Source organism: Camelus ferus, chromosome 6, assembly GCF_009834535.1.
Source record: "Camelus ferus isolate YT-003-E chromosome 6, BCGSAC_Cfer_1.0, whole genome shotgun sequence".
Lineage (NCBI taxonomy): Eukaryota > Metazoa > Chordata > Mammalia > Artiodactyla > Camelidae > Camelus > Camelus ferus.
This window is the reverse complement of record NC_045701.1, coordinates 54,789,508-54,806,724: the sequence shown is the minus strand read 5'-3', so window position 1 is coordinate 54,806,724 and position 17,217 is coordinate 54,789,508. Positions and strand designations below refer to the sequence as shown.

Below are 17,217 nucleotides of genomic sequence, written 5' to 3'. Positions count from 1 at the left end.
CACCACAACTTAGTATTTATAGGTTCTTGAGTGTTTTATAGGGGCTAGCCAGGCAGAAAAGTGATGGAAGACATTCTGGAACTTCCCCCTCAGAATAACCTAAGCCAGAATGGCATTCCCAAACCTCATTTAAAATAGATGTAATTTTTTTTAGTTGAAAGAATAATCTATAGACTGAGTTCAAGTAAAATTTCTGTAGTCTATATTCACTTTACACCTCCCATCTAATAAAATAAATCACATTTTCATCAGTGTCTTCTTCTTGTCAGTACACTATTCTGCCCAAACTCTCTTGGGTCTAACATGAGACCAACCTATTTCATAGCCAGTAATATTTTGGAAACATTAAAAGAACAAGATGAAAGGGGAAAACAACAAATTTATTATTTATCAGGTGAAATGTCATGTAGCTAAATGTTAATTTTCTCACCTTTTCCTCTGATTCTTTCCATAGCTGGAGAGAGGAGATGGGAAAAGTTGGTCATGGGGAGAATTTATATTAAAGTCTAATGTAATTGTTTATGGACCAGTAACAATCATTTTCTCTCCCATCATTTCTTACTTGGTAATACGTGTCAAACTTACCAGTTTCTTTGTCGTAGTAAAAAGTATCGTGGGGGCAGACCACTAAGACAGTGCAGTTGAAATTTGGAATTTCTTATAGCTAATCCTTCTGTTTTTCTAATTATGAGAAAATGTAGGTATTGAACAAATATGTTTATATATTTTGATTTAATGTTATTTATTAACATGCTAACAATTCATTAAATTTAACATTAAATATAAATTTAAAATTCTAATAATTCAGTCTAATACTAATGAAGAAGGATGGCAGTGAGATCATGTTCTGGAATTTTCTTTGCTTCTTTCACTCAGCAAATATGAACTGAGCATCTATTATGAACCTGGCACCATGCTAGCAGTTGGGGATAAGCTGTAAACTATGAGATCCTGTCCCAGGCAGCTTCTTTCATTGAAGGCACCTGTATGAAATCTGGGTTCAAATCTTACTTCTTCCAAACCACCTTCCCCATCACATTCAAAAGTAAACTTGCTCCAGTAAATCAGCGTCTCCTATAGAAATTTCTTAATGCACAATTAGGCAATGGCTCATGAGAACACTAATCTAGACATCAATCATCATTCAGTCGTACTTCAGCAAATACACACCATGGAGAAAAGAAATGTATTAACCAAGTCCTGAAAGGTGGTAGGAGTCAGGGGTAGGGTTCCGAAGAGTGTAAGAGGAAAGGCAGGTGTGCCTAGGTTTGAGGGAGAGGAAATTTAGAAGGTAGGCTGGCATCAACACACACATTTGCCATTGAAATGGTTGACTTAATCATGTCACCATGAAATTGCTCCCATAGCTTGAGGAAAGTTAAGAGGAAACAAGAATTTTTGCTTGAATTTTAAGAATGTATTTTGGGTTTGACTTGAATTTTAAGAGTGTATTTTGGGTTTGGGTTTGTTTTTTTTTTTTAATTCTTATTTTTATTAAACAATAGTTGACTTACAATGTTAGTTTCAGATGTACAGCAAAGCGATTTAGTTATACATATACATACAGACATGTATTTTTTCAGATTCTTTTCCATTACAAGAGAATGTGTATACTGGCAGGATCGCCCGCTCCCAGACAGGACATCCACCCCTAGAGAAGGCAGAACAGACGGACAGTTCGCGTTCCGGCTAATTTTGAGCCGCGCCGCCCGCCTTCCACCGCCTGCCGTCACGTGCCGGCCCGCCGCTGCCGCGTTGCTCGGTGGGGGCGGCTCTGCCAGGCGCCGGGCAGGAAGGGAGGCGACAGCTGTGCCATTCTTAAAGGGGCCTGAGGGAAGGCGAAAGGCTGCTGACGGCCGGAAGGAAAATGGTGAGTTGCCGCCGGGGAGGGCGGGGGCCGGAGGACTGGGTCAGCCCGCCTGGCTTTCCTGTTTGCCAGAGCGGGTCTCGGCGGGCAGCGCCCAGTGTAGGTCGGCGGCCGCTTCCGGCCCGGCTGCTGGTGGGTACCCACAGGCTGAGACTTGGCCTCCGCCCGCCGCCGCTGCCTCCTCGCCTAAGGACAGCATCCTCCTGCCGGGCCCGGGGTCAGTCCGCCTAGCGGGCCCGGGGACTAGGGTGCGACCAGTAGGAGTGGGTTCCTGCTCACTGCGTACTTCTGGAAGGAGGGTTCCAGCTTCTACGCTGAAGGGTCGGCGGAACCAGGGGTCTGGCCCAGCGGAGGGCTCCCCTAAACGCAGGCTTCTCTGCTAGGGCCCGGGCCAGGCCTGAAGGGCCGGCAGGGGCCGAGCACCTTCCGCCTGGCCGCCTTTGCAAGGAGGGGGCTCCAATTCTGATTCTATTCTCTCGGCCTCGCTTTAGCTTCTTTCTCCTCTTTCCCCCAGCCTGCCTCTAAGGATGTCTTCTTATCCTTGCTTTCTTCGAGTTATAGGAACTGGAAACCTTTTGACCCAACGCTTTGGCTCTTGGCCTTAAAGTGACTGTCAAAAGCTTTAGTTTTGCATGGTCTGGGGGCTTTGACGTTCTCGTATGAGTTCGACCCCACGGTCAAAAAAAAAAAAAAAAAAATGGAGAATGAAATCAGTTGCCCGAACGAGCATTTCCTGGATCTTAACCGCCGGGCTTTAAAATGCGATCGTTTCTTTCATTAGAAACAGAATACAAAATTCCCACTGTTCTTTTCTCTGACCTCCCACTCATTTCTCAGCCCACCTCCATCGAATAGATCCTGCCGTGGTCCCTATATCCAAAGGACTCTCCAGTTCTCATCTCTTCTGACTTTTCAGCTGCATTGGGTGTTGACCACGCTCTCCGCTTGGGAACATTCTCTTCCCTCGTGCTTTCCCCTTGGCTTCTGGAATACAGAACTGGTGTTTCTCCTACTTCTCCTGTTGATCTGTGTTCCATGCAGTTTTCCTTCCGTGTATGTACATCACGAATAAGTCTTCAGCTCCATCTTAAAAATGCTTCGTTTTTAATTCTGTATTCCTTGTCCATCCTTTCTTGCCTACACTGATAGCTTCAATTACCCTCTACCTGTATGTAGATAACTTTCTAGTTTGTGTTGCACATCTTACTTCTGAGATCCAGCCCAGATCTCTATATCTCATTGTTTAGTTAACATCTCCTGGGATGCTTTCCCCACTTGAGTGCCTCAAAGCCACTTCAGTTTGTCCAGAATAGAACTCATCTCTTTCCCCTCAAACGTGGCTTCCTCAGTGTTCCTTAACTTAGTGAGAGACAGCACCATTTAGTCTGTTACACAAGCAAGGAGCTTAGGAGTCATCTTTTTACTAATGCACTCCTCCCAGTATCCAGTCTGTCAACAGCTCTTCTGTAGTGGTTAAGAGCGTGGGCTAGAAGTCAGGCTGTCTGGGTTGAATCCTGGCTTCCCTAGTTGTGTAACTTTGGGGAAGACACTTAACCTCTCTAAGCCTTAGTTTCTTGCAAAATGGGGATAATATAATACCCATCTCATGGGATTGTTTTGAGCATGAAGGGAGGTCCATGTAAAGGACATAGCACAGTGTTTCTCTCATAGTGTTTAATACATGTTAACAATCGTTAGCAGTATTCACATACTTTTCTTTATTCTCATCAACCTGTCTAAGCTACTTTTCATCTCTCACCTGGACTAGTTAACTTGTCTTGCTGTATTCATCCTGGCTCTCTGCCTGGCTTTTCTGCATGCAAATCTGATTATTTTCCCTGTTACCACTCTGCTTAAAACACCTTAGTGGGTTCCTTTTGCTCATAGGATAGAGACTGAAAAACTTAATATGACCCTCTAGGCCCTATGTGCTCCAGTCCCTGCCATCCATCTTTTACACATGTTACAGCTCATTCTCTGTCACACTGGCCTTTCATTATCTTAGATGTGCTGTGCTTACTTTAATCCAAAGATCTTTGCATAGGCAGTTTTGGTCCTTTAGATGCCTTTTTTAGGCAAGCCTCCTGTGACCATGCTGTTGTTCACTAGTCTTGAGTTCTCATAGCATCATCTCTCCTTCCTAGCTCTTATTCTAGGTACAAAGGTGTACTTTTTTTTAACCTGATGCTTTTGATATAGGTCTCTTCTTTACTAGAGTTAATAAGCTACTTGAGGGCAGGCCCATATTTTTAATCTGTTTATTTTATATAATTGTATCCCTAGCACTTAGCATGGTGCTGACACTCATTAAATGTTCATCGTGTAGGTAAACCAATAAATGAACACTTGAACTCAACTCTCCATTTAACTTTCTGTATTAACATTTACCATATAGTGTTGTTTTCAGGGCATTATACTCATTTTTAAATACCTCTGTTAACTGGAAGCAATTAGAATTGGCTGAGCTGTGATCCTTTTTCTTGTAGAAGGGAATTCTTGGCATTAGTATGGTATTGGGAGGGGTGAAAATGAAAAACAAAGCTATATAGATTAAATCACAGCATGTTTTTCACTTGGTTTATTATCTTTAGAGTGTCAGGATTGCACAAGCAGCTCTGGTTATCAGACCTGGAATATAAGACTCGTGACAAATTGCTGTTTACCTGCAGAAATCTAAAGTATTTATTAGTTTCTACTAATGGGTTCGATCTTTGGTTAAAGAGAGAATGGAAATTCTAGTTTTCTGATTTCTATGTCTTTCTTGAAAGATAGGAAAAAATAGACTAAGGTTGAATACTGCCTTCCAGAAGCTCTGTGTGACTTAGCATCTCTTTCTCTAAAGAGAACTAAGAGGTTGGATGTACATGACTCCTTCAGGAGCCTAATTTATGGGATAATATATATTGGTAGGATGTAATTCCTAATTGTATAACTAGCATATCCTGTGGCATATCACACCTTACATATTACCAGAGTTGCAAATTTATAGGACAATTTAAAATTGATAGCCATTTCCTGCTGTAACATATGCTCTTATTTACCCAACACAGGGTGAAAAAGCAGGCTTTTATTAATTTTAATTTTAACTTAAAATTGGAAGACTTAATTGTTTTGGGTTATAGTAGGACATGTGTATTTGGCATTGGTCTCAAAAATTTTAATTTTGAAGAAGAAAGGGGGAATCTATATATGAAGAGACCAAAGAACATGGACCTTGTTTGAAACCTGACTCAATCAGACTCACTGTTTTAAAAAAAAAAAAGGAGGAAAATTTGAACTTTGAACTTTACTTGAATAATTGAGACTGGAATTATTGTTGGTTTTTTAGTTAAGATAATGTTATTGTCCTTATGTTTTTAGTGGAACACACTGTCATTTTAATAACATGTTAAAATATTTACAGTTAAAATGATCTCTGGCCTTTACTGTGTGACAATCCATGAGGGCAGTATTGAGGGTGTTGGATGAAATAAGATTAGCTGTGTGTTGATAATGGCTGAAGCTGAGTATTAAGTGGGTTTCACTATACTATTTCCTACTTTCATATGTGTTCAAAGTTACATATTAAAGAGAAAAAAAGATTTGTATCCCTGTGCTTGCAATCAGTAATACATTTTTACTGTTGAAAGAAGAGTGATATTGATCATTTCCTTGCTTAGTTTCTGGAGAAGAGCCTCTAATATTTTTTCATAATTAATAAAATATTCTTTGAGTTTTTATGTTTGTTTCATCTGGTTTTGCTTTCATAATTCTTAATAGCTCCTCTTTTTTGATCCTGTAGTCATTTAATTAAGATATAAAATGTAATTGATCCTTATTCTTATGTTTTATTTTTCATACTTTTGCTTATTTTATTTTTTTACGTAAGTTTTGAGACCCCAAAACGAACCAAGGTCTTATTAACTCTAAGTGCAGTAACGTGATTTTCCTGTTCTTCCTGCATAGTGCAAAAATATTATACTTTCTAATAGCAGTGTTCCTTGACTTTTCCCATATTCTTCCCTTCTCCCTCTGATGAAATTGCACATTATTACGTGTCTAGTTCTTTGAGATATTGAGTAGCCAAAGATAAAGTTAAATTATACCCTACATATAAGATGAACAAATATATATAATTGAATAATGTAGGTACAAAGATTGGTAGATTTAAAAGCCCTTTAAGTGTTCATGTGTTTCACATTAATACTTTTATATAATTATCTACATTTGTAGATGTCAGTATACCTTCTTCAAGCTATTAAGTTTTATAACTTTAACATGTAAATATACTGAAGTCATGGCATTTGATAACATGATTTTTTTACTTTTCTAGAGTGAGTCTTTGGTGGTTTGTGATGTTGCTGAAGATCTAGTAGAAAAGCTGAGAAAGTTTCGTTTTCGCAAAGAAACAAACAATGCTGCCATTATAAGTAAGCTAACAGTGATTGTCTTCGTTACATGGTCTTTGTTTTTATTCTATAGCTACATCAAATAACCTGAACCTTTAGAAAGTAATTTGCCTCCTCCTGTTTTAATCCCCTCCCCCCACTTTTATATCACTTTAAAAAGTAGGTAAAGCTACTATCGCAGAACAGAGGTAGAGTGTCCTATCTCCCCCCTCAGCTGTCTGCATAGCTCTGAAGAAGATGATCATCTTCTTGGTCACTTGGTCATTTGTAGTGATCCATCCAACTCCATCCTTTAACTTCTCAAGAGACTGAAAATAGCCTGGCTGTTCATCCTCAAACAGAAACCTTTGTCTACACCTAAAATGGTATAGTTTAGCATTGTGTTCAAAGTGATTTGGGTCTTAACTTCAATTCTAGGCTTGAACTCTAGTTTCATGGAGCGTACTTGTGTCACTGACTTTTGACAATGGAAAAAATGATTTGCATATTGCATCTTCTACTGTGAGCTGTATCTGATGTTACGCAGATTTCTTTTATATTCTTAGGTAATATTTAATATGTGGGTAGTGATTTAGAAAGATGAAGGATGAGGGGGTTAGAATGTAGAATTCTGTAGATTCATAACAGAGATGCATCTGGCAGATGGAAATTAGTGGGGTGGTGACAACTTGTCATGAATTCTGGTTCTTTTACAAATACTACAACATAGGCATACAGTTTTTAAAAATGAAACTATGTGTCAGTGTCATTTTGCCACAAAGGATAAAGCTATCTGAGATCATATTGTATTTCACAGGATTTACTATGAAATTAATGCAAAACCAAAAAAAGGCTAACTTTTCAGAGGAATGGAAGAGAATAGAGGCATAGGTTATCTAAACATATTTTGATTTGGCTTTGGATTATGTTACATATACTTGAATAGAGATACCACTGCTATTTGGTAATTTACTTTCTCAGAGTCATCATACTGCACCATGAAATCCCGACTCTGGAGAAGCTGGGAATCTGGCGGTTGTTCTATCCTGACCCTTGCTCTGCTTTTTTGATTGTAATTCTAACCATGTTCAATAAGCCAGTCTCAATCACAGTGAGCTTTTCAGACCTTTTCTTATCATCCAGAAAGTTGCATTTGAGTTACAAAATTCTTTGTATACACAGTAATTGTAAAGAGTTGACATAAAATTCTAAATAAGCCAATTAGGTGCTGGGAATTGTGGGTAAAGCTTTTAAATGCTGACTCCTTGAAAAGCAAAGCTAGCTAATACATCATAAACTAAAACTGCAAATGAGTTTTATGCTTGTGTTTCTTCATGTTTTAATTTTGGATGCCAAAAAAAGGGCTAGGACTCTGTGCATTGGGTAATCAAGGTCACGTTAGAATCACAGTTTACTCATACTGTATTTTTATTTTAGTGAAAATTGATAAGGATAAACGCCTGGTGGTGCTGGATGAAGAGCTTGAGGTTGGTTTGATCAGCTAAATACAGCTTTATAGTTAAGCAATTACTATTGCCCAAAAGATGCTTGTACTAGTTACATGTACTTCTGAAATGAGTTCTAAACCTTTAAATACATGCTCGTTATTCATGAAAAGCATGTGCTAATTATTGTGCATTATCTTGCTAATTTAATCACCTTCCATAAAGCATTAATGAAATCCAGTGTAATAAGTGGTAGAAACTTACTTTGTCTGGTTAAAAACTGAATCAGCTTTATAACTTGCTTCTAAATTGCTTGGCCAGTACTTAAAAACTAAAACTGTGTAACCTAGATATTTAGTTTGTCAAGTTAAGTAACTAATTTAGAGGGAAAAGAAATTAACCTTTTTTCCCTAAATCAGATATTGTTGTTGCTCTGAGGGATTGACATATATCACTCAGTATTTCCTGACAGTTGGAACATGTGCATAGATTACTCTACCCCTCAGTTCCATGTTTAGTTAATAAATGGAACTAAACTGAGTGGGCTGGAGTGGGCTTTCACTGGACTGAGGGTTTAATAACCTCAGCTTATGTACAATTTAGTAAAATAAAATTTTATGTTGTGATATAAGGTTATGAATTTATACCTATTAGTAGAATGGGTGCTTGGTATATCTCTTAAGAACTTACGGGTAAGAAATGTTTGTAAGTTGTTTTTCTTTGTGGTGCCAGGGCATTTCACCAGATGAACTTAAAGATGAACTACCTGAACGCCAACCTCGATATCCTTTTCTTAGTGCTTTAAAAAGATCCGTTTTCTTTAGTGGTCACAGTTTTATTTATGAAGTACATTTGTTCAACTTTTGAAAGACATATATTTTATAATACTTTCTTCTACACCACGATCATGACCAAATTAAAATGTTTTCGCATATTGGAAAAAAGTCAGAAAGCTGATGTATATTTTTTTAAATTTCTTTTATGTGTTTATAGTAAAAATTGAGAAAGAGAAGAAATTCATACTTTTTAAATAAATTTATTTGTGATAGAGTATATGATTTTATAACTTGTCTTTGGGGCCCATTTATAATTTTGTGGAAATAAAATGAATAATGAAGGTGTGGCCTAAATGGATAGGACAGGAATTTACCACTCACTAGCTCCCTAGGTGTATATTTTCTTTCAGACCTTTGTTGGTAAGTGCTTGGCTCATATAGAACAGTAGTTTTATTAGTTTCTTTAACTTGAGAAAAACCTTCATTGTCTATAGTTATAAATATCAACATGATGATGGAAGAGTTTCATACCCCCTGTGCTTTATTTTCTCCAGTCCTGTTGGTAAGTGAATCTCTTTAAATAGTTCGTATTTGGTTCTAATCAAATTAAGCCATTTTTATACTAGACAACTTTTATGCTCGTTTTAAGGATGAAAATATTTATGTTGAATAACCTAAATTGCAGTGTGTGTGCACGCACATGCGCATGTGAATGCATCACTAAAAATAAGTTACTATGAAGTATTATCTCCTAGAACTTTCTTTTCTTAGGATGAATTCCTAGAAATGGAATTGTTAGGTCAAATTATACACACATTTTAAGGAATTTGAAATGACATTTAAAATGTCAAAAGTACATTTTCTTCTGTATTTTAATTTTGTTTATAAGTATGTGAACTTTGTGTAAGATTATGATATATATTTGTGTTTATCTTTAAATAATAGTTACCAATTATATGCTTATAATCTTGAGAATAGTCCCAGAGTAGCTTACATTGGATATTAAAATGGCCTATTGGTATTTGAGCTATCCATATCACCAGAACTCCACTGCCACCACTGTTCTAGCCCACAATAAAGTTTCTACTCACTGAACTCCTTCCTAAACTTTATTATTTGTATCATTTACATAGCACTTAAAATATACTGCAGTCTGTTTTTTAATTATGTAAGCAGACTAACTTTTTGAGAGCAAGTCTCCCCATCCCACTGACACCCACCAACATCCCAAAACCTTTATACATTAGGCATCTGTAAAATTGATCTTGATACTTAACATCAAAATTAAGATAGTGCTGAAAAGTTTTAAAGTATTTGCAAGGCTCTAGAAGTCAAGATACATAGAAATCTAGCCACATGTATTTTTGTTGACCTAAAGCCTTGTTCATTGGTTATTTAGCTATGTCTCTTTTTCAGACAATATGCAGTATGAGTCTCAAAATACAGCTCTTACACATTTAGACAAGTTTTTATAAACTCGTTAGCGTACGAAATCCTAAATGTGTCATTTTTTTAAAGTGAAAATGAAAACCCATCACTTTTTCAAAATCTAAGTCTCATTTCTATTTTAATCTCTTCTAGGATGTAAGCCTGAACAACAGATGATGTATGCTGGAAGTAAGAATAAGTTAGTCCAAACAGCTGAACTAACCAAGGTGGTATTTATATTTGACTTGCTTGTTGAGACAATATTTTCCCTTTGTAAATAGAGCAATACCTAAATAATCTGAAGAGTTAAGTATTTCTTCGTGCAGGTGAGCGTTATTTAGAACAGAGGAGTAAATTAGAGCTTTTTATTAGTTGGAAATAGAATGGTAGATGTCTTTAACCAAAAGTGTGTTTTTTGAATGGAAATTATAAATTGATTAGAAGAAATCACATTCAAAATGTAGGCAGCTTTAGAGAAGCCAGTGTAACTATTCAACCTATTGAGAATTTTTCATCTTCCATAATGTAATTTCTAATAGGTAAAAGTCAGCATTGACTTCTCGGAGCCTTTTATCATAGACTAAATGAACCAAATTCTGTGCTGGGATTCCATATTATACAATTAACTGTAGTGTTTCCAGATCTAAAATTAAATTTAAAAAATTTTTTAATTTATTTATTTTTAAAATTTTGTTGGGGGAGGTAATTAGGTTTATTTGTTTTTTTAATGGAGGTACTGGTATAAAATTAAATTGTTAAGAGTACTTATTAATATTAGCTTTGTTAAGTTAGAACATTGTGTTTCATGTGAGACACAAGCTTTAACATTTACCATGTCCCCATTGTATTACGGCATTTTTGAAGGTTAAAGGTAAGAGGGGTACTTGCGCTCAAACTTTATTTAGGTTCCATATATTAATTAGAGTCGAAAAAGTAGATACATTTAAAGTTTTGAAATAGAATATTATATCACTGAAGTAATATTTCCTTTCAGGTTTTATTTTAAGGACAGCATCAGTATTTTCCCTTTGGGTGCTTAATCGTCAACTGAGGGGATGTTTTTAAGTGCCCTCTGCTTTCTCCCTTTAGCCCATATGGTTGTTATTGATACCAACTTATAGATACCGCTTTTCCTCATTTGTACCATAGGAATACTCTGCAGTTGCTTTAAGTAGGTTGGATGGTTAGGAAGGAGCTCTGTTAACAGCCTTATGTCTGTTCTAATTCCAGGCATGCCCTAAAGTACTGAAATTAAGGCATTACAATTTACAAGTTACTTTTACAAATAATCTAATTGAATCCATACCACAACCCTGTGAGGTTGATGGTGAAGTTCCTGTTCTGTAGCTGGGAAAACTGAGATTTGAGGATGAATGACTTACCTACGGTTGCTTATTAGTACATGTCAGAGCTACGATTCAAATTCACATCTGCCTGAAATCCCACTCTTTCTGCTGTATTACATTGTCTCTTTGTAGCCATTATACTTTCTGGGCCTGTGTGTGTTCCGATTCTGGCTTGAGGTTTGTGACCATGGACCTCTAATCCAGCCGTATCTGAACAGCTGGTATTTCCTCCACCCGTGGAGGCTTGGCACATGTTCTTCCAACTCCTCACTAGTTCGACTGATTTTAGTTGTGTATACGTGGGTGTCTCTTTTAGTGGGTAACATCTATAGAACTCCTCTTTGAGAATATTTGAAGATTTGTGCTTGTAAGAGAGTTTTGATTTTATGCCATCTTGATTGCTAAACTTTGATAACTGAGGCCTTAGCATTTAAAAAACAGTGAAGTTATATCTATTTTACACAGATTAAGTCATTACCAACGTGAAAGAAAGGAGAATTTGGTGTTTAATATTCAAATATACAACGTATTTGATTTTTTTCCTTAAGGTATTTGAAATAAGAAATACCGAAGACCTAACTGAAGAATGGTTACGTGAGAAACTTGGATTTTTCCACTAATGTGAACTTCTTTGTTTCTAAAGTATTTATGTATTAACCTGACCATACTGGAACCAGACATAAATACTTATTTATGCCTAAAAATGCACTGTTACTTACAGTTTGTTTCCTGCAGTAAAGAAAAATTCTTCATTTGTTCAGTTTGAACAAAGGGGAAATCATCTTCATAGTAATGAACCTTCGTAAAGTGTTTCCTTATATTTGTAATTGTTAGGTGGACTACTTCTCTCCAGGGACTTTTTGCACTCTTGTGACTAATTTCTATAACTTATGGTTCAGAATTTGTTACTATTTACAGACACCATTGGAAAGTGGGTATTAGATTGTGATAGACAACAGTTGCCTCCTTTTGACAAATACTGGATATTAGCAGTTTATATATGAAAATAGCGTATTATCACTTGTCAAATCTTTGAAATCACTTTGAGATAAAAGACTTGAGTGACCCAATTTTGAGCTATGAATAATAATTTACCGTAGTATAACCTGCATTACAAGTACTTTTTCATCAATTCCATGCCGCCTTTAGTTTTCTATATCTTTTTAATCATGTCCAGAAACTTTTCATCAATCACTCATTCTTAAGGTCTGGAAGTTAGATTTTATAATAAAGTTACGACTCTTAGGTTTTCTTCTTATGGAAATAGCATTTTAGTCTTAGAAACTGATGGATTGTAACTAACCAAGGGCTTCATTCCTAGTTGTATCATTTCTAGATAGTATTGAATCTAGGTTAAAAACCCTTTATTTATAAAGCACCTCTTAATGTTGTCCTGTGAATACTAGTTATTTTACATGTGTTAATACTGTGCCTTTGATTTGTTAGCTTTAAAGTTAGTTTAAGACTTTTACACTGCCAGTATTCCAGATTTGGTGAAGTTAATACTTTTGTAAAGGGTCCAAGTAAAACAATTTTCTAATAAGTGTATCTGAAATTTGTAATAAAATCAATTTCCTATTTTAAAAATTCCAACTATCTACTTGAATTGGTGAATATATGGTAGTTGAGAGTTATAATTTGGGGTATATTTGTAATTCGTTTTGTGCCATAGGAAAAAATTACTTATCTCAAAACCTTGGGCATAGTTAATAACATTAACGCATCAATAGGAATCGCATCTTATATCCTAAATGTCAGAAGATATTCTAAATTGGACACATGTCTTGTTAGATAATGGCATCCTTGGCATTTTTAAAGCAAGGGTTCTAATATGTAGTGTACTCTAAAAACATATAAATAACTGTTTAACATTATTTTGACATGAATTTGACGAAAGGTCTTGAGACTCTAGGCTAACCAGATTTGGTGAGTGGATTCTTATATTAAGAATATCTTAATCATTTCAAAACTAGCAAAGACTTTTTTTATATTGACATATTTCCCATTCATAGATGGTTTGCATTTTTTTTTTTTTAGTTTTCTGTGCCAACTTTAATGAAGAGGTAAAGATAGTTGGAATTTTCACAATATTGAATCTTCTGTTTCTAACACTGTTTGGCTTCACTAATCTAAAAAAGAGGAAGCAATAGGAAGTTAGTTAGAGATGAGGAAGTGCTTGAATTGGTATTTGTTTTGATTAATGAACTGGAAGCGTTCTTTATTCCAGTTTCCAGAGAGAGCGCTTCACCCAGGAAGTTTAAGGATTCTTTAAACAGCTGTTTTGATGTTGGAGAATAATGCTTATAATTCTGCAGAAATGCTAATGTAATTCAAGCAAATGGAGACTTTATAATGTTTTTGAATGAAGGAAATGAGATTTTGTTTCACCTGGTTCGCAGCAATATGAGAAAGTAACTAGTGCTGCAAGAATGTATTTTTTAGTGAGGTTCCTTATTTTTGTCTTGCATGTTTTAGGGTTTTTTTTTTTTTATCGGAAAGTCCTCCATAATGTCGGATAATGTTGACCTCTACACATGGAACTCTTATTTCCCCTGTTCTCTCATGGGGGCAAAGAGCTGTGATAAACCGTGCTTTTTTGAGCTTCTCTGACTTTATTAATACCATGTATTTTTGCAAGACAATAGATGAGGTTAGGGAATCAGTAGAACATTTTTTCACTTCCTCTGTCCTGTAAGAGTTATAGATCCCTTGCCCTAGAATATTCTCGACTTTTATATAAATCTCCCTTTCCTCTAACCAAATTTTGCATTGTTCTTTTAAAGTATATTTCCTATTTGGTCTGTTTTTCTACCTTCTCTCAAGTAGTCACTCCAGGTTTCATTCCGGTTTTTACATTCCGCTTCTGGTACAGCCATTCCCATTCAGCCTTAAACCTTAATCTTTCCTTTTTGGCAGCAGCTTTTTTCCTGGGAACCTCCTTCATGGTCTTGTAAGTCAGCATTAGTTTTGAAATTGTTGGCCTTGCGTAAGTTCTGCATAGCATCTAATGTTGTCAGAATAGAACCAATTAGTAATCACAGCATGTTTTTAGTATGGTTTTTGTGGCAGCATAAATGACATGTGAAGAAAACTGTTCTCAGGTTACTATGCTGAAATTCCAAAATGTCAGGAGTTTTCAATAGTATTCACTTTGTTCTGGTATTGAAGTAATTATGTTAGGAAAAAAGTTGTTTGACTGTTTTTGTTTAATTGACTTCTAAAATAAATGTGCAAATTGTCTATAACTAAAAAGTTTACTAAATGCCTAATGCAGTTAAACACACTCTTGTTAAAGAGGGTGTTGCTAAATTTTTTTTTGTCATTACTAAATGATCTTTGTAGCAGAATGTCTCTCAGCACTTTTCTCTCTCCTTTTGTCTCCTATTTTCAGGAGTCAAATGTAGCCATAAACTGTATCCTGGTCTGACACTTTAACTAAACATTGGCCAGTTAAAGGAGTTTATTGCCAAATTGAATTTGGCTTTCTTTGTTTCCCAGCCATATATGATAGTAAGGAAGGTACTTAAACATATGTTTGGATTGCGTTAAAACACTAGCAATGTCATTAATCCATAATGTGGACTAGTGATGAAAAGATATTTTCATAAGAGTTTAAATGCTGATATTTGGTGGAAGTAGAGAGTAACTCGTAATCTATCAATTCAAATATTCTTAGTACGGTTGCTTTCCCTGTTTGTTCAATAGACTGATAATACTGGAATCTACAGGATTTGAGCCTTTGCAGCTAATGTGAAGAAGTATCTCAAGCATTTCTGGACAAATCTTATTTTGTATTTCTGGAAGAATGTAAATCTTTTAGGCCACTTAATACCAATGGTCCCAAGTTGAATATTCTTGAGAAATTCTTGTTTCCTGTTATGCCACTTGACATTTCAAATCAGTGATCATGTTCCTGTAATAGTTAAAACAACTACTTTGAGGTTGTGATAGAAACTGTGTTTTCTTGCTTTTTGGAGTATAGTTCATATACATGTAATTACTTGAATATTGTTTGAGATCACTAACATGCCAGGGTAGTTCCCACTGCTTTAGATGGTCCAATGTAATCTCGTTCAGGAGGCTTGAAACATTAATGGTTTAGTTAGTCTTGTGAATTTTAACAGTTCCCTGTCATCGTTTAACAGAATCAACGGCTGGTGCAACTTCTGAAGCTGCGGTTTCAGTCTCTGCGAGTTCATATTGCATGTTTATTTTGGGCAGTCTTCTGTTAAGCATGGTGCTTGTACTGGTTTAAATAAAATGTTAACATGAAAGGACTTCTAGCTTTTCATTTTTTACTCACCTCCTCTCCCTTTTGGGGTTACTGTTTGCCTGACTCAATTGTGGCATTTGTGGGAACCACACAGATTCAGTTGTTCTCTTTATCTGGAAAAACTGACAGGTAAGATAAGCAAATCACTTGGCAAAAGTAGGATGGAGGGAGGGAAAATAAAATGAGATTATGAAAATTTCTAAAACTTGGGCTGATGCTAAAATGATTTGTTGCTAGGGGCAGAAGGCATAATTTTAAATAATGAACCCTGGCTTTCAAAGGGAAAACTGTAAGTTAGAGGGGATTTGTACTTCCTTAGAGATCAGATTAAACTGAAAGATCTTTAATTGAATATAGTTTATCACCTTATTAAATGTCCATTGAAGACCCATCCTGCCATTATGGGAGACTATTGTCTGTGGTTTGTGTGTCATGGTATCTGTTGAATGAATACAGATAACTGATACGTAGTGTTTAGATTTTACCATATACTAATTGTGATTGATGATGTGGTAGAATCAATTTGTTTACAGTTGTGAAAGGAGCTGTTTATACCTTCCTGTATCCAAGAATCTCACAAGGACAATTGGCCAGGCTAGAGCATTTAGCTACCCAAACAGCCAGCTCCTAAATTTTTTAACCTACATTGTCTTTTTGTCCTTTTCACTTCTCAGCAACAAAAAAGTGGTGTGTGTGTGTGTGTGTGTGTGTGTGTGTGTTGCCCTGGGATTTAGGCCCCTTGCTGAAGGAGTAAGCCTTTAATCAGCCATGATTTGTTCCACACGCCTGTACCTTTTCGTCCTCAGCACCCTCCCCATCCTCAGTACACACAGAGTGTCTCACCTTGGTTGATCCCAAGGGCCACCAGCCTCTAAGATGTTGCCTAACTGGTACCAAACACTGAGCTGGGCCAATCGCTTTCCCAGTATCAGGTACTGAACTGTAAAGTACTTCATAAAGAGGTGCTTTATAGCCCAATTCCTCATAATTGGAAAGATGATCTCATTCTCTTGAATAAGGCAGTTAGCAGTGGGATCTGAACTTGGAAAAATGCTATTGGAGGGAGAAGAGGCCATGTGCAACCTACAGAGCAGAGGAAAAGAAGATTCCAGCTGAGGAAGTAGAGAAAGAAGCAGGTGCACAGTAAGCAGCTGGATCACATGAAAGATTGAGCCCCGAGTTGAAGGGCTATGCTCCTGCCTCCTGGGTTCCTAGAGCCCCTTTGATCCAGGACTGTTCTTCACAGTTCCCTCTTTCTGAGGCCTGGTTGGTTGGTCAACTTTTTCTGGGTTTCTCTTCATATCTTACTAGAAACCTTCCATTACTTAATATAGACATGTTTGTTCACTTGTGTATAAAAATACCCAACTCTAGTGCCATTTCTGGTTTCACCTGCCCCTATTCCCTACATTTACACTAATTCCAGCCCAACTTTGATACAAACATGCACTGAGCTTCGTCCCCCACCAACAGAAACACCTCTTCCCCATGCTACTGCTGCTGCCTGCCAAAGTCAATGATCTTTGAAAATCATCTCAAATGTCATTTAAACCATGATATCTGTTGTTTGTTGAACTAAATACAATACCTCCGTTAAACACACAGAGCTTTTATGAAACAACTATTATCATTAGAGGGAAAAATTAGAAGATACTAATAAGCAAAAGGAAGAAAAGGTCTACCACTCCAAGAAATCCATGACATTTTTGGTTAAC

The 17,217-nt window shown here is 36.5% G+C and overlaps 1 protein-coding gene across 2 annotated transcripts; it reads left to right on the top strand.

The window, feature by feature from the left end:
- The first annotated feature begins 1,721 nt into the window (after positions 1 to 1,721).
- On the top strand, positions 1,722 to 15,506 carry GMFB (glia maturation factor beta). 2 transcript variants are annotated; one of them, XM_006185428.3, is made up of 7 exons: positions 1,722 to 1,870; positions 6,180 to 6,276; positions 7,672 to 7,721; positions 8,412 to 8,461; positions 8,935 to 9,017; positions 10,037 to 10,110; positions 11,778 to 15,506. In XM_006185428.3, exons 1-7 carry the CDS (start codon positions 1,868 to 1,870, stop codon positions 11,847 to 11,849), a joined length of 429 nt encoding a protein of 142 aa, XP_006185490.1. In that variant the 5' UTR covers positions 1,722 to 1,867; the 3' UTR covers positions 11,850 to 15,506. The 2 variants fall into 2 exon arrangements, with proteins under 2 accessions (XP_006185490.1, XP_032337969.1); XM_032482078.1 differs by lacking the exon at positions 11,778 to 15,506 and having other exon boundaries at positions 8,933 to 9,017; positions 10,037 to 10,085.
- Positions 15,507 to 17,217: the final 1,711 nt, after the last annotated feature.

Bases quoted from the DNA above. Each gene is read 5' to 3' on its own strand.
- GMFB (XM_006185428.3), top strand. The intron at 9,018-10,036 runs GTAAGTGAATCT...AATCTCTTCTAG, and splicing joins TATTTTCTCCAGTCCTGTTG to GATGTAAGCCTGAACAACAG. The intron at 10,111-11,777 runs GTGGTATTTATA...TTTTTCCTTAAG, and splicing joins AAACAGCTGAACTAACCAAG to GTATTTGAAATAAGAAATAC.